This window comes from Chrysochloris asiatica, unplaced genomic scaffold (assembly GCF_000296735.1).
Source record: "Chrysochloris asiatica unplaced genomic scaffold, ChrAsi1.0 scaffold00124, whole genome shotgun sequence".
NCBI lineage: Eukaryota > Metazoa > Chordata > Mammalia > Afrosoricida > Chrysochloridae > Chrysochloris > Chrysochloris asiatica.
Window position 1 is genome coordinate 8,191,974 of NW_006408642.1, and position 20,681 is coordinate 8,212,654.

General features: G+C 53.9%; 1 protein-coding gene across 3 annotated transcripts; it reads left to right on the forward strand.

Annotated features, from left to right (window-relative positions):
* Window positions 1-1,911: 1,911 nt before the first annotated feature.
* On the forward strand, window positions 1,912-20,349 carry ALS2CL (ALS2 C-terminal like). Of its 3 annotated transcripts, none has more exons than XM_006868811.1 (25): window positions 1,912-2,015; window positions 2,704-2,901; window positions 3,244-3,309; window positions 3,680-3,845; window positions 4,183-4,314; window positions 4,945-5,064; window positions 7,026-7,084; window positions 7,198-7,264; window positions 7,748-7,944; window positions 10,078-10,143; window positions 10,526-10,624; window positions 10,727-10,888; window positions 11,634-11,745; window positions 12,855-12,932; window positions 13,601-13,731; window positions 14,905-15,078; window positions 15,184-15,280; window positions 15,530-15,687; window positions 16,160-16,228; window positions 17,214-17,387; window positions 18,388-18,430; window positions 19,346-19,407; window positions 19,498-19,647; window positions 19,911-20,007; window positions 20,269-20,349. In XM_006868811.1, the coding sequence occupies exons 1-25, from the start codon at window positions 1,912-1,914 to the stop codon at window positions 20,347-20,349; spliced, it is 2,862 nt and encodes a 953-aa protein (XP_006868873.1). The 3 variants fall into 3 exon arrangements, with proteins under 3 accessions (XP_006868873.1, XP_006868872.1, XP_006868871.1); XM_006868810.1 differs by having other exon boundaries at window positions 1,912-2,010; window positions 2,699-2,901; XM_006868809.1 differs by having other exon boundaries at window positions 1,912-2,006; window positions 2,695-2,901.
* Window positions 20,350-20,681: the final 332 nt, after the last annotated feature.

Sequence of the window (20,681 nt, forward strand, 5' to 3'; positions counted from 1 at the left end):
CTCCAGCCCTTTACTTAGGACTCTCCTGGTCTTTCTAAGTTGACAGGGACTGAGGCTGCCTCAGGGATCTACCTAGAGAAAGAATGGCTGCAGCTGGCCTTCCAGCCCTTCCTCTTCCTGCCTCTCCCTCCCTTGACCTCACCCTTCTCTTAGGCAGTAGCAGGAAAGGTGGGGCAGGAATGCCTGGCCCAGGCCCTTGGCTAGAGTTCTGAGACACCCACCTCACCCTGCCTGGCCTCAGAGACAATTCCAAGGATGTCATTGTTTTGCCAAGGGCCTAGGATGCCTTATGGGATCATAAGGCATTTGCCTCTTTTCTCTTGGTCTCTTTGGGTCTCACTCTGTTGCCTGCTCTGGTACTGTTGTTGTTGTTGTGAAGTGTCGTCGAGTCGGTTCCAACCCATAGCGACCCTGTATAGCGTTTCCAAGGAGCAGCTGGTGAGTTTGAACCACCGACCTTGCAGTTCACATGGCTTTGCAGTCTGGCGCATTAACCCACAGCACCACACCAGGACTCTGCTCTGGTACTGTAGTGGTTACAAATTGGGCTGCTAATCTCACGGTCAGCAGTTCGAAACTACCAGCTGTTCCTCAGGAGAAAGATGAGGCTTTCTGCTCCTGTAAAGATTTACAGCCTCAGAAACCCTGTGCAGGGTCACTATGAGTCAGAACCTATTCCACGGCATATAACAACAACAGCTGCTGCCTGATCGTCATTAGTTGCCAGTCATAGACTGTCCATTGATGCTCCAGAGCCAAGGTCTTGGACTAAAAGAATCTCTGACTCTCAACCCTGAGAGATCTGGTCAGTTCATCAGGGCAGAGAATCTCCTTTGCTAAAGTGTGAGGTACTGCAGCCCGATTGTTAGGAGGCTGCATTCCTAGGTGGTCCCTGCTCCCGGGTTTCCTCATTCCAGGGCAAGAGATCCAAAGGTTTAAACCCACCTGCCCAGCCCCAGTGGCCCCCACTTCTGGAGTGAAACCCTTTAGAAGGCTTTGCCTGGTTGGCAAGGGGTGTGACAGGGTCTAGGCTCCTCCTATGTTGACCTGTCCTTTTCTGCTTCCCACCATCTCCTCTGCATCTATCTCCCAAAGCCCAACTTTGGGTCCTGCCGCTCCTTTGCTCTAAAGTCCTCCATGGCTCCCTATGGCCAAGTCCTGCAGTCTACTTGGAGTAAGGCAGACCAGGTGGGCCTGAGGCATGGCCTTAGCGCCAGGACTTTACTTGGGGTTGGTACACAACTAGGCCAGCTAGATAGGCCACATGGTGGCCTAGCACAGAGGCTGGGCCCTCACACACGTGAACCCTTGCTCTGGCTGTCATGCACCTTTATGCCATGTCCTCCTCTCTGTCTCTTTATCTCTTGCATCCTTCATGCCCAGCAAGAAGCTTCCAGGCACCTCCCATCTCTTCCCCAGGCCTCTTCGTATAGTCCTGTTGGGTGGCAGGGAGCCCTGAGCCACAACCTTGAGGATAAAACTAGCTGCTTTGACCACATATCCCTGTCCCCAGAGACTGCAGTTCTCTGAGGCAGACTTGATGTGAAGAGGTTAGGTCAGAACACCAGTAGACATTACCTTGGGCCCTGGAAAATCATGAGAAGTGTTTGAATAGAGCAGTGAGCAGGCCAGAAGTGGATTTTATGAGCATCTGCTTCCCTTGGTAGTTCTCAGTCTTTTCTTCTAGTCTTTCGGGTTCCCCACTCCTGTGCCCAGGCAGAGAGCAGGACTGGACATTAGCAGCTAGTTCAGGGGCTACCCTTTGAGATGCCATTATTCAGTCCTGATGTGGGGCAGTCATGGGCCTTGCTTCTGGCCACCTGTCTCACTGACCCTGCCCCCCTAAGGGTTAATGCTATCTGCTTCTAACCTGTGTTTGGCCCAGGAGGCTTCGCATTTGGCACCCTGGCCATGTGTGACCCTGAAGAGGCAGCCCTGCTACGGCTAGAGGAAGTCTTCTCCTCCACCCTCGCCCGCATCAACAGCCATCTCCTCCAGCCCCTGCTCTTGAACGGTGAGCCCATGCCCTCCAGTGGGGGGATGCAAGAACAGTCCAGGGACATGCCCCTTGGGCAGGTGGGCTAGCCTCCTGGAAAGCCACACCTTTCTCAGCATCCAGTGGAGGTAGTGACTCTTAGCATTGCTGTCTTTTGATGTGACGAAGCCTGCAACCCCATGGTTAGCTGATCTCTTTTCAAAGGGACTCTGAGGGCCAGGCCATGAACCCACATCCTTGTCCTGACTGACTGCACGTAGAGACTGATGCCGCCTTTTCTGGGTCACAGGCCTGTATTTGACCGAGCTTGCAGTTTGTACCCACCCAGGGCATCTGGTGGTACCAGAAAAGGCTGACTGGAAAGTGGGGTACCAAAAGTTTTACTTTAGCTTGGAGGTGAAGCTGTAAGGAGCAGACTCCATCCTCTCAGGGTGTCTGTGTGTATACCTGTGAAATGGCAGAGGACCGACGCCCCATAGGACTCTACATTCTGGATCCCATGAGTCCAGGGGCGTGGAGGCGGGGTTCATCTGCTGAGTTTTTCCAGTTCATCAGTGTTAACCTTCTTTAGGGATGGGGTGGATACTTGCCCCTTTTTATCCTTCAAGGGATACAGGACCCAGGCTATGGGGTGCTGCTGGCCCTTGTGTGACCACAGGGGCCTCTGCGTGCTCCCTGCTGATGCTGTGGCTGTCTCACACCTCAACCCCAGAGCCCTCAGACCTCTGGGGCTGGGAGTGCCTGCAGCTCTTGGAGCAGCTGCACACAAGCTCCCAGCGGCTCTGGGAAGTGACCGAGGAGAACCTGCATTCACTACGCGAGAGGCTGCGTCACCCGGACTCCGTGGGGCTGGAGTCCCTACTGCTGCTGCACAGTGCTGACCAGGTCCTGCAGGCCCACTTGGAGTAAGGCAGACCAGGAGGGCCTGGGGCTTGGCCTTGGCATCAGATTTGGCCTGCTGTTGGTGCTCAGCTAGGGAGGTTCATCCTGGGGTCAGGGCTTACCTATGGTTGTCCTCACCTGGGCTTTGATGTGGTAGTGGTCATGAACCTGGAGCACCCCAGAGATGGGAGACTTTGTAGTTAAAACTGTCTAGTCGGGGCTAGGACTCAAAGTCACCAATACCCAAAGCCAGGCCAGTGGCTGGACTCTCAGGGCCTCAGCTGCTCAGTGCGTGGGAAGAAGGCTCATGGCTGGGGTTTGGAGCTGTGGTGTGACTTGCAGGGGGCCCTCCGCCTTGTCCACAGGTACATTGATTCCTACACGAACTGCATGGTGCTGAAGGCCTTTCAGAATGCAGCAAAAAGCAAGATGTAAGCACAGGCACCTCCCTGGTCCCCAAGTAGTGAGGGTCACAGCCCCTGACTCCTTCTGGAACATGCCTGGTGCACACCGCCAGGGGAGGAGGGAAGACTTAGTGAGGCTGGGAGCAGAAAGCAGACACCTCAGGAGCAGGGATGGAGGGATGGAGGGGTAACTCCTGCTCAGGATGCATGGTCACAGCCAGTAAGCTCCCCCACTCCCCCCAGACACTGCTCCTCAGTCTCCAAAAAAGGGCTTGTCTGTTAGGAGAGGTATAGGGGCTGGAGCTGGTGCTAGCCCTGGGTCCTGGGGGATTGATCAGGGAAGGGAGGTGCCGGAGGTGGGCTCAGGGTGGAGGGGTGATGTGTGGCCCCTCCTCAGTAAGTACTGGCGGGCCCAGCGGAAAGTGGTGCTGCAATTCCTGTCAGATGTGAGCTCCCAGAACACAGGGGGTCCCGTGCTGGGCCATGCCCTCCACCAGCCGCTTGTCCACCATGTACAGCAGTATGTCCTCCTCCTGCTGAGCCTCGGGGACACTGTCCAAGAGGTGGGTGTAAGGGATCCTGTCCTGGGGGCTTTGAAGGGGTTGCAGTCTGCTCTGGTGGTCTTACTGGGTCATGGGTCTATCATGGGTTATCTGCAGCACAGCAGAAACCCAGAGAGCAGATGTAGTGGGTATGAAGACTGATGGTCCAGGGCCAAGCAGGAGGAACCAGCTAATGGTCCTGACTCCCCTAGAAGCAATCCCTACCCTACTGCAGAGGAGGAGGCGTTATCAAGGAGAGAGGGGTGGACTTTGACTCGGCCAATCATCCCAGGATGGGGAAGGGTCTAATAAACTGTGCTCCAGCCCTGTGCTTACTGACTGCCGGTTCTGCCTGCAGAGTCACCCTGCCCGGCAGCTGGTGGTGCATGCAGCCACCCTCTTTGGGAACCTGCAGTCCTATATGAGGCAGGCACTGGACCAGGCAGAGGACACACAGGCCCTCTGGTCCACCCTGAGTGACCGGCTGAGGGTGAGTGATCAGGGGAGGGGTTCCACACTGCATGTGGGCCTGCGTGGTGGCTCAAGCTTCTATGCTCTGTGCCCCAACCCACCATCTGGAAGAGGAGAGCCAGGTGGCCTATAAGGTCCCTTTGTTCAGCACTTCCTTGTTGGTTTCCTGAGCACTTCCTGGGGCGGGTCACAGCAGTGGTCACACCGTGTCTGTGGTGGGATCTCACTAAACAGTCACACCCTCATCACTTCCCTCCATGGCCCCTGCTCTCCCTGCAGGGACAAGAGTCTCCTTGAGGGCAGGATAGATTCAGTGTAGAGAATCAAAGCAGGTAGAGGGCCAAGAATTGCCAATCTCCTGGGTAACAGCAGATGAGGGGCTTGACTGGGATCCTGGTATGAGGGTGGGTGCAGGGTAAGGGTGGAAAGGAATGACACCCCAGCCCCATACCTTAGAACTATGATTTGAGCCCTGTGCCTACCACTGAGCTAGGGGTGCTTATGTTCCCTGAAGGAGGCCTCCAGGAAGTATTGAGTGTCCTGAGCCAGCTCCCTCAGCCCCCAGTGCCCAGAGGGGGCAGGTGGCAGAGCAATTGGCAGCTTCCAGGACAGAAGAGTCTGAGCGCTATCCCTCTCACATGCCCTCTAGAATGAGCTCTACACCCCAGCTCGCCGGCTCCTGCAGGACAGCCGGGACATTTCGGTGATGGTCTCCCCACTGCGGGCGGACCGTGTGCTGCTATTTGACGATGCCCTGGTCCTGCTGCAGGTGGGATGGGGCTCCCTCAAGGCCTCGGGGCACAGTGGTCTGTTGGGGTCTGCCTGAAGGAGTGGAACAAGCAGCCTTGGGGAACTAATCGGAGATAGAAAAGCCAAGTGCAGTGGTCGGGCCAAGACCTGTGTGTTGCCATCACCCACATGTCATGCCGGGAGAGTGTGGGCTGGGGCGATAGGCTGCCTGAGGTATGTCTTGCTTACATATCAGGAGGGAGCCAGGCCTGGACTTTAGGAATCATTGCTTGGCCAGTAACTTTGACTATGCTTACTTCCTATTGAACTCGCTGCCCTCTTTCCATAACACCATCTTCTCTACCCCGTTATCTGTCAGCCTGGAAGTTCCTTAAGTTGCAGACAAAGGAGACTAAGGTCAGGGAGGCATGCTACTGCCCAGTTCTGTCTTAGCTCTCTAGTAGGATAAGCCCTGGGCTGCTAACCTCAAGGTCGGTGACTCAAACCCATAGGGTTGCTTTGAGTGGTATTTTGACTTGCCGGCCCCTAACAACAGCAGCGACAGCACTAGAATAGAAATGTACAGTAATTTATTCTCTTGTGGTTTAGAGACTAGAAGTTCAAATTAGAGTGTCAGATCTAGGGACAGGTTTCTCTCTCTAGAAAGATCCATCTTTCCTTTCAACATCTGTGGGCCCAGCATTCCTTGGAGATCTCCATGTGTCCTGATATCAAACTTTCCCGGGTCTAGGAGGTTCTCAGGGCAGGAACCCAAGTCCAAAGAATGCTCTCAGTTCCTGGCTTTTCATTCTTGGTGGTCCTGAGGTCCTGTCCCTCTCTGCTCATTTCTTTTGCCTTATATTTCTTGTAAGATTAAAGGTATGGCTTACGGAAAGGTGATGAGTTGAGGCATACCCTTTAGCAAGGCCGTGACTCAAGATACGCCTCACACTGATCTTGCCTCATTAACTCACGTTGTTGTTGTTGTTGTTGTTGTTGTTGTTGTTGCTCAGTGCCAGCGAGTTGACTCTTAGTAATCCTGAATAGGTTTCTGAGAGCAGCTGATGGCTTTGAACTGCGACCTGGTGGTTACCAGTCCAGTGCTTATCCTACAGCACCACACCAGGGTTCAATTCACACATAGAGGTTAGGGTTTGCAACACATCACAAATTGAAGAACAGTCATGGTCTAGCCAAGTTGACACCTATTTTGGGAGGACACAGTTCAATCCATGATAGTCCTGGTGGCATGTGGCTGCCATGGTTCCTGATGGCTGGTTTGGAGGTTCTGATTTAGTTTGAATTCCCCTCCACTTCTGACTACACACTCTGCTCCAGGTAAACTGAAGAGATTCCATGCCTTGAATGTGCCAATCTCTTTCCCACCTTTGCACATGCTGTTCGCTCTGCCTGACCCACTTCTGTATCTGGCCTGCATCTCGCAAACTCCTCCTCACCCTTCAGGCCTGGGGCCTCTAAGAAGCCTCTCTGCTCAAGGAGTGGTGATTAGCTTGCCTGGGCTGGGCCAGGGATGCTGCACAGAGTGTTCTCAGAGAAGGGGTGTAGGTCTGGCTCTTAGAGGAGGGTGCCACTCCAGACAAATGAAGGTTCAGAGGGTGGAGAGTTGTGAGCAGGGTCAAGAAGGTGTAGGCATGCAGCAGGTGTGCAGTGGCTCTTCCATGGGTATGGGCACATGAACATGGAGCATCCTGTGTGGGACTTGATGATGAGGCTTAGTGGTGTGGGCTCCATCCTCCAAACTGTAGGAACCTTAGAGAGATTTCCACCAGGGACAAAGAGCAGAAGGAGGAGGGGAGGCTGATTCTGGTCATGGCCTTGGGTGGGAGGGAAAATGGAGGCGTAGGTGGGGTGAGTGATGGGCTGCTTGCCTGAGCATCCTGGGAGACTTCCAGGGGGTGCTTGTGGGCAAGCCTGGGCCAGAGGTATAGGTGAGTATCTGGCTTGGGCTCCTGGTGACACCTGTGCCCTGCTGCCTCCTAGGGCTACCGTGTCCACACCTTTGATCTGAAACTTGTGTGGGTGGAGCCTGGAAAAGATGGGTGAGCAGCCCCTCCATTATCCCTCCACCACCATGGACATTGCCCACTCTCCAGGGTCTTCCCCACCCTCTGGTGGACAGAGCTGGGGCTGCTCATCACCTCTGTCTATTTAGGTATACCTTACATGTTCTCACACCTGAAGAAGAGTTTGCCTTTTGTGCCAGGAACCCCCAGGGCCGGGTAAGTGTGGGTGAGCTGTGAATTGGAGTGGTCAAGGGAAGTGAGGGAATATAGGGCAGGGGCAGGGCAGGGCAGGGCCTGGAGGCTTGTCAGGTCTCTGGAGTCTCCTGGGATCAGTGGTTGGTCTTGGGCTAGGGTCTAGGTCAGCTGAGGTCAGGGTTCAGGCCTGAGGTCAAGCAAAAGAACACTGTAGAGAACAAGGCATTTTCCTTCATGAAGCCAAGCCCGAGGCCTGTGTTGATGTCTGCCCTGTGGTGTTGTCCACCAGCTCTGGCAAGGCCCTGAAACTGCAGATGGGTATCTCAGGCCTGGCTGAAGGGTCCTGGGCAGCTGTGTGGAGAGGTTGGAAGTTCCCCCAAGTGGTAGCTGGGTGGGGGAGGGCTCGTGGAGTTGTCAGCAGCCTGCCCCTGACCCAGGAAGGCTTCTTGGAGGGGATGCATCCCACACCAGTGACCTGCCCTGTGTTTCCTCCGTTCCCACCAGGTGGTCTGGCAATGGAAGGTGACCCAGGCTGTGTGCCAAGCCCTGCGCGGGAAGAAGGACTTCCAAGTGCTGGAGGTGGGCCCGGAGCCACCAGAGCCCCCCAGCTGCCGCTGCGTAGCATATACCTTCCGCATGGGGGGCCGACTCTGCCAGGCCACATACGAGGGCGAGTGGTGCCAGGCCAGACCCCATGGCAAGTGAGTGACCACAGAGCCAGGCAGGGCTCCTCCTGGGCCTCAGTTACCTCATCTGCCAAATGGGGACGATGGTCTCTTTCCCACCTTTCTGGGATTGTGCTGACCAGCTGAGCACCCTGGGCAAGGCACTGCCCTCAGAGGTCTCTCAGCTCTCTTGGTGACAGCATTAGGAGTAGATAGGACCTGCACAGACCTAATTGCCTGAGGACACACACTAAGGAATATGGTCAGTGAGTCCCATTGGTTTACTCCCAGAGTCTCTCCTAAGTCTACTTGGACAGGGCTGACCAATCTATGCCAAATACTAGTTTTTGTTTTTTTAAAAAATAATTTTAGTTGCATTATTGAGAATATACACAGAAGGACATAAACCAGTTTAGCAATTTCTCCATGTATGAGGGAGGCTTCTTTAAGTTTATAGAAAAATGGGAAAAAAAGATAATGAAAGTTTTCCATGCACGTTTTGATCTTCCCTTGTACAGTTCAGGAACATTGACTATATTGTGTGAATTGTGAAGCCGTTCTCAGCCTTCTTTTCTGAGTTGCCTTCCCACATGAACACAGACTCACTGCCTCTAAACTTCCTATCGAACTTGCCAGTTTCTGTTGCGCCTTTGATCCCTTGTAGACAGTCTTCAAACGAGCTTCATGCTCACGGCAGACATTCTTTAATAATTAAGCTAATTTGGGGGATATTTTTGGTTTAAGGTTTAAAGATGATCCATCACAGGCTAACAGTTTTAGGAGTACATACAGCCTCAGTGGATACTGAGATTGTAGATGCCATGGGAATTCTAAATTCTAAATTTTAAATTCTTCTATAGTCTCTTTGGTCAAAAATTTCAGTGATGGTAGAAGGGCACCATTCAATTCTGTTAAATATTAGTCATGATGCATGGGGCAAATCTCAGGTGACAGGCCTGCAGGTGACGTTCTCTTCTTGGGATGGTGGAGAATCATTCTGTAACTCCATAGCATTGTCTGATGGTAATGGAAAGGGTTTGTACACGATCTGTCTCCACTGATCCTCACAAGACAGTCTGGAGGAGTGTTATAGATGTGGAAACTGAGGCCCAGGGACTGGCATGACCTGCCTAAGGTCTCAGTGAACCTAGCCTCAGTGTAAGGCCTTTAGAGAATACCACCTCTACCACCCCATAATATAGCTGGGGAAACCAAGGCCCAGATAACAGAAGAAGCTCACCAAGGCTATGCTCACGCTGCTTCACAGGAGAGAAAGATGAGGCGTTCTGCTCCTGGAAAGATTTAAAGCCTCGGAAACCCTGTACAGGGTTGCTATGAGTCAGAAATGACTCAACGGCACTTAACAGCAACGATCTACTTCCAGAAAGAATTTTAGGAGGTTTATAGACAAGGAGCTCTCGTAGCGTAGTGGTTACGAATCATGCTGCTAACCTCAGGATCAGCATTTCGAAACTAGCAGCTGTTCCACTGGAGAAAGATGAGGTGTTCTGCTCCCGTAAAGATTTACAGCCTCAGAAACCCTGTGCAGGGTCGCTATGAGTCGGAACCGACTCCATGGCACAAACAACAACAACAATAGACAAGGAGCTCTGGTACCATAGCGGTTACAAATCAGGCTGCGAACTGCAAGGTCAGCAGTTCGAAATTACCAACTGTTCCGCGGGAGAAAGAGGAGGCTTTCTGCTCCCATAAAGATTTATAGCCTCGGAAACCCTGTACAGGGTCGCTATGAGTCGGAACTGACTCCACGGCTCATAATCAGCACTTAACAACAAAAGTAACATAGACAAAAAGGGGGGGAAAAAAACACTGTCGGGGGAGAAAGAATGGTAGAAACCCTTGACCAGCATTTGGCTTGAGCTTCCTGTTGGTCAGTGGAAAAAGGGAACCTGGATGTTTCCAGGGTGCTTTCTATGGGGTGTGGTGGGTGTCTTTCATGACACGGCTGGGGCAGTTGTGGCAGGAATCAGGAAGGTCAGAGAGATTTTCTATGGAGGGCTTATGGCCCAGACATGAGGATTGGTAGGGAAGGGAATCCAGTCTGGGGTGTACCTGGGGCTTAGGAATGTTTGTGACTGAGGCTGGCTGTTGTGTGCTGAGGAATGGGTCTGATATGCCTGATGTTTGTAAACCTTGTTTGTGTTCTAGGGGAACCCTAAAGTGGCCAGACGGGCGGAACCATGTGGGGAATTTCTGCCAGGGCCTGGAGCATGGGTAAGGCTGGCTGGGGCTGCTGGGGAGTGTGGTGGGCAGGGGTGTGGTTTCTCCCCTGCTCTCATCACCAGTCTGTGCTCAGCCTAAATTCCCAAACCTCAGGGAAAACTGAGGCCTTCAGTAGGGGTGGGTCTCAGGTTGAGATCATGGAGAGGGAGGTGTTACAGGACCTAAAGGGTCATGGGGCAGGGCAGACCAGAGGGAGGGGATGTCCTGAGAGGAACTGAGGACCTTTGAAGTTCTCTCCATTGTCTGAGAAGGTCCCTTGGAGGCAGGGATGCTCCAGTAGCATGGAGGAGATGTGACAAGGGAGCTTAGGTCAGGCTGCCCAGTGAGGTGGCCTGGTACTGACCTTCTGTCTTGTCTAACCACACCTGATCAGCTTTGGCATCTGCCTCGTGCCCCAGGCCACTGAGGACAAGTTTGACTGTTACAAGTGCCACTGGCGGGAAGGCAGCATGTGTGGCTACGGCATCTGTGAGTAAGTAACATCTTGGCCTGAGGGGGCCGGAGTGGTTCCTGGGATAGGCATGTGCTCTGGGCCCAGTTCTGCGAGTCAGGGCTGGATGTCTTGACTCTCCAGGTACAGTACAGACGAGGTGTACAAGGGCTATTTCCAGGAGGGGTTGCGGCATGGATTTGGTGTTCTTGAGAGTGCCTTGCAGGGCCCCCAACCCTGCAAGTACACGGGCCACTGGGAGCGGGGTCAGAGGAGCGGCTATGGCATCAGCGAGGACAGAGACAGGTGAGTCACACTCAGAAATGATACGCTCTGCCTAGGGGCTGAGGGGACATACCCTGTCTTGGGGTCTGAGGGGACAAGTTCCACCTGGGCTCTGGGGTCGGAGGGGACTACCCTGCCCTGGGGTGTGAGGGGACAGGGTCCTATCCTGGGGACCTGAAGGGCAGGCAGGACCCTCACAGACCCAGTTGGCTCAGTTAGGCTTCCTGAGGTAGCTGGGCCAGTGTTTACCCCTGGAGTCTCCTCAGTCCCTCTCTCCTCTCTACTCCCTCCTCTATACTCTCTCCTCAGTTACAGCTCAGGCTGAGATCCCTGACCTCCCATACTGCAGGACTGCCCTCCACTCTGACCCCCTCATGATTCTGAGCCCTGATCAGCCCCATCTAAGGACTGCTGACCTTGTCCTGGCCCTTGAGGCCTGGACTACTCACTCCTCTGACCCCAGCCCTGCAGTGTCCCCATGCCCCTTCCAGCCTTTCTGGACCACTGACTACCTGTCCATATCTGTCTAAACTCTCCTGCCTCCCTGGCTTTGCTCCTGTGTGTATCACACCCTACTCTAAGTATCCTTCCTGCCACCTCTCCCAGGAAGCCCCCCAGGGTGTCCTCTCCACTTTTCCTTCCCTTTGGGAATTCTGACTGTACCTGCCCTGTATCTGTTGAGTGCCTTCAAATGTGTCACTACTCCACCCTCCACCGCATGCCACCACATTCTGATCCAACTTTGTTCACACCCCTCCTTCCCCAGAGGCGAACGCTATATCGGCATGTGGCAGGCTGACCAGCGCCATGGCCTGGGCGTTGTGGTCACCCAGGCAGGCATCTGCTACCAGGGGTCCTTCCAGCTGGACAAGACAGTGGTGAGTGGGGTGACCCACATGTGTCCTGAGCTGCCTCTCTCCCTACAATCAAGACTGGGCTGAAGATCTAGAGCTTTCCTTGCCTGGGACTGGTCAGGGTGGATGGGATAGGATGCTGGGTTCCTGGGTGCTAGGAAAGCTGAAATCTGGGCTGGAATCCAGCTTTATCGTTTGCCTACCTTGACCTTGGCCAAGGCCCTGCTCCTCCCAGCCTCACTGTTGCCATTGGTGACTCAGGTTAATAGTATTTATTATAAAGCCTCAATGAAATAGTAAGGAAACAGTGCATTATGATGTACTGCCTCAGGTCCAGGTGCTGGTGGTCTTCAGGCTCTGCTTCCCTCACTAGCCCCCTAGTTTGGAATACCCCCACTCAGAGCCTGGGCAGGTGTCCCCGAGCTGACCCACTCAGTTCTCTAACTTGACGTCTGGCTTAGCGCTTAACCTGCAGTGTGACCTTGTGTAATCCTCCCAGGAGTCTTGCTTGTTGACCGACATCTTTATCCCTAGCATGACAAATGTGAGGCTCAGAGAGGCCAGCACCCCGAATGCTGTCTCAGCTACATGGGTCAGTGCTTGGTGCAGAGTTAGGCTCTGGTGTGATGGCTATTTATGTTCTACTTTGTTGTGGAAAGGATTGAAGGAGACCTATAAGACAAGGAAAGAGGAAGAATGGGGCATGATACGGACTCAGTAATGAGTGAAACACAATTTGCATCCTATTTTGCTTTGAGCTTCCTGGCGCCCAATACAGAAAGGGATTCTCGTTGGCTCGACTGTCACCAGAGCCAGTGACAGGAAAGCAGGGATGGTTCAGGGGAAGCCTAGTGTTTCCTGAGCCATCAGTAGGTAGGAAGGGTCTTCCACAGGTTCCCTGAGAGAGGCCACTAGAGGCAAGGGTTAGTTAGGGGGACTCAGGAATGAGCTTCATGGACTTGGTGCTCAGCAGGCCAAGGGCTGCTGCCCACCTAGGCACAGTCCTTAGAGGTGGCTCAGGGATCAGGACTCCTCTGCTTGTTGGTCAGTGCCCACCTTCCCTTTTCCCCTGGTCTCCTCCCCACTCCAAATCCCCTGTCTTACCTAATCCACTCCTCCTTTTCCTTTCCTAGGGCCCAGGGGTCCTCCTCTCTGAAGATGACTCCCTTTATGAGGGCACCTTTACCAGAGATTTGAGTCTCATGGGCAAGGTGAGGGCTGCCAGGACCCCATGCCACACCTTGCCAGCCCTCTGCTGGGGTCTTTGATCTCCCACTTTGGAGCCAGGCTAAGGGTGTGAGGAAGGCAAGGGTGGTGGAAGGGAGTAAATTCATAGCTTCTGCCACAGAGTTGCCATTTGACCCAAGAGCAAAGAGGGAGCAAATGGGGCAGGCCCAGCTGGTGCTGTACTCCTCACATTGATCCCCTAATCTGGAACATCCCTGAATCAATGCCTGGCAGGCATCCCTGGAGTGCCTTCCAGTATGTTCCTGGGGGTCTATGGAAATGTGGGGACTGTTTTGGTGTAATCATAAGTGGGGGCAGTGATGGGCATCGGAGGGGTGGAAACCAGGGATGTTATGTGTGGGGAAGCCCATGCAGCCAAGGATTGGCCTGCTCCAGGCTCTCCCTGCCCCTGGACGTGGCCCCATGTGGGTGATCCTGCCTCTCCCACCTCAGAGGTGGGGCCCTAGGCAGTGGCAAAGGTGTTGTTGATGAGGGTTCTTGTGGGTGGATGATTCTGAGCCCCTTGGGGTAGGGCATATAGGGGTGGGTGGTAGGAAACCTGTCCATCAGTTCCCAGCCTGTGTGATCCAAACATATGGGTGGTGGATGGGTGGACAGGTAGATGTCCATGTTTCCCTCTCCCGACTTCCAGGGCAAGGTCACATTCCCAAATGGCTTCACCCTGGAGGGCTCCTTCAGCAGTGGGACAGGGAGAGGACTGCAGACCCAGGGGATGCTGGACACAGCTGCCCTCCCACCTGACCCAAGCAGCATCCGTAAGCGGTGAGAACCTGGTCCATCTGGCCCTGTATCACAGAGCCTGTCTGGGGATGTGCCTGTGTGGGGTTCAGTTTCTACCCCAAAGAACTCAGGTCTCTGCAAAGACCTCTTCAAGCTCTGCTGTAAGACTCTCTAAGCACATGTTAGTGGGTTCAGAGAGCCCAGGGCTCAACCTTCACTCAGAGACTGACTTTTGGAGCCAAGCGCTATGTGGAGAGAACTCGCATGCCACAGAACTCAAGAATGCTATTTGTCGGACTTTGGTTAGACTCTCCTTTTTTCTAGGAAGGGTACCAGGCAGCTTATAAAACAAACAAGTAGGAATAAAATAGAAAAGGAAAACACTAGTTGAGCTTAAGAGAGAGAGATACAGATAGGCCCAACAGCAGTTTTGAGTAGCTAAGCTCTGAGTTCCCTGGCGACCAAGGTAAAGAAGGAAACTTGCTAAGTGGATCACCATCACTGCCATGGAGAATTTGAGAGGGGGCAGACTTCTTTTTCCATCGGGACAGAGTCCTTTCTTGGAGAACTATTATTGCAGGAATGGCTTGCTTTGTTGATGAAGACTTGGTCTGCATGGAAGAGGGTGCTTGTGCGGTGGGTTCAGGTTCTCATGGGACGTGCCCCAGTGGACAGCATTTCAGATGTTGATCCATTGTGCTTTTTCAGCCTGCAGACAGGATCTGCAAGTGTATGACAAACCTGGGGATACCACTCAGCCCCGGTTGGGAGGTATCTGAATATGATAAAGAAGGTTAGTGTGGGACCACACAGCCAGACCCCTGGACCTGGTTGGCTGGACAGGTCAAGCTCTAGAAGGAATTGGGCATGCTGGGAGGTTGAAGCAGGGGCTCAAGACTGAGTAATCTGGGCTGGCTTTGTGTGTTGCCTGTACTTGGGCCAACATTTCACTGTATGGACTTAGACTTCCAGCTCTCCAGTCTGCCTTCCTTTGCGTCTCCATCATTTGAGGGCTGTGCACCCCAGTGTCTTCAACTCCATGTAGATTCTCTCTGTCAAGGTCTCGCCTTTCTTCTTTTGGAGGCTTTGTGGTATCTCCATCTGTGTCCCTCGATCCGTCACCCTTCCCTAACCCTACTCTGGGTTCGGCCAGTACTGCTGCCTCTTCAAGGCCTGGACAGGGTTCTGCTCACCTTAGCTCCATCTCTGTCACAGGCAGCTGGGCTTGGGTGCCTTCCCTGTGGAGAGCCGCTGGCAGGGAATCTACAGCCCTTTCTGGGACTTTGTGCATGCTGGTTGCCCTGGGGACCTGCAGGAGGCCCTGCTGGGCTTCCACATACAGAGCTCCAGGGAACTGCGCAAGTCCCAGGAGTACCTGTACTGTGACAGGTGAGGTCATGGGGCTTATGGGTCAGAGTAGGCTGGGGATAAAGGCTTTCTGAAGAGGGAGGGCTTGGACTGGACATGGTTGAGCAATATGTGTGTGGTATCCAGAAACCACTCCAAGGACAGTATGCACAGTATAGAAGATATCTTGGAGGAGCTACTGAAGCACCGGGAGCCTAAGGCCCTGCAGCAATACCTCAAGAAGGTAAGGGCCCAAGCTAAGGTCAGAAAGCAGCCCATGGGTCCCTATTCGTTCTCACTGCCTCCTGGAGGGGAGGGGTTCCTTATTATCATAGCAGGGTGCTGACCAGAGGAGATTGGCCTGTGGGCCCCATCTCAGAGGGTCTCAGTGTGTTTGCCTGTGAAATGGGGGCAGTTTTGGGAGTCTTGCCTGGGCATGTTGTCCTCCAGGCCCTGGTGTTAAATGTCTCTTCATTGCCTACATCCTGGCCAGGCTCTGAGCAACTCGCTGCACCCCCTAGGAAAGTTGCTTCAGACATTGATGCTGACCTTCCAGGCCACATATGCAGGTGTTGGGGCCAACAAGCACCTACAGGGATTGGCCCAGGAGGAGGTGAAACATCATGCCCGGGAACTCTGGGCTGCGTACAGGTGAGCCTGCTGGGGACATGGGGACCTGCGGGGAGACAGAGGTCTCCCCTTTCTGAGTGTCAGCTCTGCCTGGAGCCAGGCAAGTATCACAAAAAACCAGAGCTTTGGTCAGTGTGGCCTGGTGAGTCAAAAGATGAAACAGTTGGGAAGTGATATCCAGGAGCTGACTCCACCTCTCACCCAGAGACAAGGGAGCTCCGACCCACTGCTGGCTGAGCCCCATCTCCAGCCCCATCGTGCACATTACAGATGAGAACTGTGGGTGCCACAGTTCTTCCTGTTGCTGGGATTCCAGGATTTCCCTGTGGACACTGTAATTCCAGCCTTCTCACTGCTGTGGTTTGAGAGGCTGGACTTTGCAGTCCCCGTTTCCATGGTTCTGAGCAGCCGAGTCCACCTGGACTGACCTTTGAAGCACTGCAGGGTGAAACTCCCAGTTTGGTCACACCATCCCTCTCTTATTGGTCTGCAGGGGTCTGCTGCAGGTGGCCTTACAGCGAAAGGGACAGGCCCTAGAGGAGGATGAAGATGCAGAAACAAGGTGACTGGCCTAGGCCCTGGCGGGCTTCTTTTCCCTGGTGGAACCTGCGTGAGTTCCAGGAAGACCTTGTCCCTCAGGGGAAAGGGATGCTCCTGGGGGAAGTGTTTGGGAAGTTCCTGCTATTGTCCAAAACATTGTTCATGGACCATTTGTGGGTCAGAATGACCTATGACCCCTGCCCTAGAGTGCAAAACTCATTCTAAATGGGTCATTCCAGCCTCAACTGTCATGTGCATGGAGAGTGAGCAGTCCCTAGGTACCCTCACCTTCACACAGATGGGGAAACTGAGGTCACACAGATCAGAATTTAGGAGACCCATTACATCTGTCCCTACCCTCCAATCTCAAATTTGCCTTCATGTTCCTGGCCCAGTGATGTTCCTGGTCAGAGAGGCCTTTCTGGTACTGCCTTGCAGGGATGTGGATGATAGAGTTAGGCATTAGGGACAATTGCCCTCTCGAGTTGTAGGAAACACAGAAAGTAGGAGCAGAACTAGCTTGGAATGACTACTGAGAACTTGGCTGCAAGTCACCTGTCCACTGGGGACCCTGGTTTTGTTTCTAATTAAATGGGTATCAAAGCCTTACTACACCTGTTGTTGGTTTGAAAGTCAAGCGAGAGAGTGAGGCAGCCAGACCAAAATCCAACACCACTGCCTTTGATTAGATTCTGACTCTTGGGAACTGTATAGGATAGAGTAGGACTACCCCCTCCCTCACACACGGGTTCCCGGAGATGTAGTCTGTACAGAAGAGACTGTACACCTCCCTTCTCCCATGATGAGGTAGTCAGCAGATAGCAATTGTGTGAGTCCATGAGTGAGCGAGCGAGTGAATGAACGAGAGTAGGCATTGGCAAGGGCTTTCTAGGGAGACAAGGGACACTGGTGAGGGTAGAGGGTCTGTGGGCCATCTGAAGGGTGGCCCCATGTAGTGATCTCCACCTCTACCCCCTTACCCTGCTGCTGCGGTCTCTGTCCCTCAGGGATCTCCAGGTGCATGGGCTGATGCTGCCCCTCGTGTTGCCCAGCTTCTACCCAGAGCTCTTCACACTCTACCTGCTTCTACATGAGCTGGAGGACAGTCTCTACAGCCAGGGCATCACCCACCTGAGCCTCTTCCCTGACACCAAGCTGCTGGAGTTCCTGGATGTGCAGAAGTGAGCCCCCACCACCTCCTTCTCATGTTCCTCAAACTCAGCTTAAGTCAGCAAAAAGAGGGGGCAGTGAATTGGTTCATTCCCCAGAAAGTTTTAGGGGCTATGCATTCAAGTGAGGCTGACTCTTAAGTGTTCACACACATGACAAAAGGAAGCAGCTTCTTTGTTTTGCTGGTCTTTCTCTGGCTCCCCCTGATGGTGGCAAACCCTGGACACTGAATATTTCTGTTCTTCCTGCTTGGCTGGCTTTCCCCATAGGGAGTTGGCACTTCCTCCCAACAGCTCCAGCAGAGCCCCTGAACTTGGTCTAACCCTGAACAATGGCTGTGGCTCATATTGGCCATTTTTGCCTCAGTATCCACCATCAGGGCTGGGGCAAGGTCACTGGCTCTGGACTCTGGATCTGAGAATGGAGGGGAAGGGGAGGCCTCCCAAAAGGCATTTCCAGAGAAGGCCAGGTGGGTGGTGGTCACTGCACCCCAGGGCCTGTTATCTGGCATCTTTCTGATCTGTTGTTGCCCCACATGAAGACCGCCTCGTCCCTTGCACACTGGGTCTTCCTTTTCCATCTCAGTGAATGTTTCTGCATCCATCCATTTGCAGAGAACTGGCTGCCAGCAGCCTCCCAAGTGTCTCCCTCCCCCTTGCCCCACTTCAGCTGCTCTTTGCTGTCTCCTCCATGCTGGCCACCCACTCCACTCTCCTCTCAGCCCAGTCTCCTCAGCTCTCACTCTCCAATCAGAATACTGGTGACTTTGTCCAGCAGGGGACCACTAGCCTGGAATGCCACCACTCCCTCACACATTTTGGGGCCTGGGTGAGGGGCTGCTTCCTCTGGCCTGGCTCCAACATCTCCACAGCACTGGGGGAGCTATTATGGAGCTGCCCCCTCCCCTGACCTGCATGCAGTGCTGCTAGGCGGGGCATGGTGGTACCGGCATGCATTTCCCTCTGACCTCAGACCCTGCTCCTCGCCCTCACACATCCCATTGAATTTCAGGCACCTGTGGCCCCTCAAGGATCTCACACTGACAAACAATCAGGTGAGGGGGTGGGCCCATTACCTGTCCAGCTGGCCCGGGCCTCTTGGTCCCTGAGAGAAGGCCTGGGGTTTCCAGAGAGCCTCTGCCACACAATTGTGGCCAGAAGCTGCTGAGGAGCTGGGTGGAGGCAAAGGTGCGGGTGGAGTCCTGATTTCCAGGTCTAGGTCAGGGCACAGTTGATGGCCCCCAGTGACCAGGCACGCCCTTTACAGGCCTTTCCTGATTGTGTAATGGTGGGCAATCTACTTTAGAGCCATGCCTCAGTTTTCTCATTGTAAAAGGAGTCTATACTGGCACCACCTAATAGGGTTGTGGAGTCCTGGTGTGGCGTTGTGGCTTAATGCGCTGGACTGCGATGTTGGTTTGAACCACAAGGTCAGCAGTTCAAGCTCACCAGCCACTCCTCGGAAACCCTATACAGGGTCATTATGGGTTGGCCCTTAACAACAACAACAATTGGGTTATGAGGATGAAGTGGGCCAGTACATGAAGTAGAGGTTCTCAAAGTGTGAACAATATTAGCATCATCTGAGATCCTGTTAGAAAAGTAGATTCTTGTCCCCAGATATACCAAGCCAGAAGCTCAGGGCTGGGTCCAGCAATCTGTTCCAACAAGCACGCCAGGGAGTTATGATGTGCTCTTGTTTGAGAGCGACTGACAGGCTCTTAGCACTGGTCAGTGCCCTCTGGCTGTTAAGATTGTTATCTTTGTCCTTTTTGATCAACCCAACCTTCTGGAGACTATTTACTTCCTTTTACACTTGGGTAAACTGAGGCCCACAGCGACACTATGACTTGCCATTGGCCATCAGGGCCAGAGCAGTGCTGAAGGATTGAGCTGGGTGATGGGGAAGGGAAGGGAAGGGCAGCAAGAGGCCCAGTAAGACCCATCTCACCAGTCCATTCACCATGCAGAGATACTCCCTGGTCAGGGACAAGTGCTTCCTGTCAGCCACTGAGTGTCTGCAGAAAATCATGTGAGTCCAGGCCCTGGGGAGCTGGAGGCAGTGGGAGCAGGGCTGCGGGCCCCTGACTGGGACTAAATCAGAGAGCCTTGACCTCTGCAGCACCACAGTGGATCCAAGGGAGAAGCTGGAGGTGCTGGAAAAGACATATGGGGAAATTGAGGCGACTGTGTCTCGGGTGCTGGGCCAAGAGCACAAGTTGCCCATGGATGACCTACTGCCACTACTCATCTATGTGGTGTCCCGAGCCCGGTGAGTTAGCCGCCCCCCCTCCCCTCCAGGCCTCCCTCCCACCTCCTCACCCTCACCCTCTAAGCACACTCCAACTCTAATGGGTCTATGGAGACAGCTGTTCATGGACAGATGGGGAAGATGAGACCCAGAGGGGGAGCCCTCCCCACCCAGTCCTGTGGGGGCTCCCTACACCCAGGGTCCAGTCGCTAGCTGCTTGCCCTGTCCGTGATGGACCCTCCTCTCCATCTCCCCCATACTCTTGGAGGGGGGATGTTCCCCAGAATCCAGCATCTGGGAGCTGAGATCCACCTGATCCGGGACATGATGGACCCCATGCATATAGGAGGCCTGTACGACTTCCTGCTCACCGCTCTGGAGGTGAGGGATGGGAGAAGGAGATGCCATCATGGCAGGGCAGGTGCATGTATCTTTACGGAAATGGCCCACTGAAAGGGGTCAGGAGGACATGGGCGTTGGGACCTGGGCCTCGGGCTGCATCCTGAGGCTGTGCAGTAGTAGGAGACTCAGGACTGAGTTAGAGACATGGCTGGTTTAGGCCGAGGTATTGGGCCCAGAGTCCGTGCGTCAGGCCAGGAGTGGTCAGGCTTGCTGACTCCAGCCTCACCTCTCTCCCACCAGTCCTGCTATGAGCATATCCAGAAGGAAGACATGAGGCTGCACAACTTGCCTAGCCGCTGGAACTCCAGGGAACTCTGGTAGCCCAGCCTCTCCCAGACAGCCTGCAGACCTGAGAAGGATCACATAGGAATTCCTGTAGGAGCAAGCAGGGCCGGGCAGGACTGGCTGCTCCCTACACTGTTCCCAGGCAACGAGGCTCTTATAGTCAGACTTTGGAGATGCCCTGATTGGGTGATGGGTGAAACATGTGACCAGGGCCTGGCGTGAGTCCAGTCTCCAGTAACCCCCTTAACATGCAGCAGCTCACAGGCTGGGAGTGAGGAGCCCCTGGCTTCTCCTGGTTTAAGCTCTCTACCATATACACTGGACGGTCTATACCGCTACAGACTTCCTATCCATCCTGAATTCTGGAG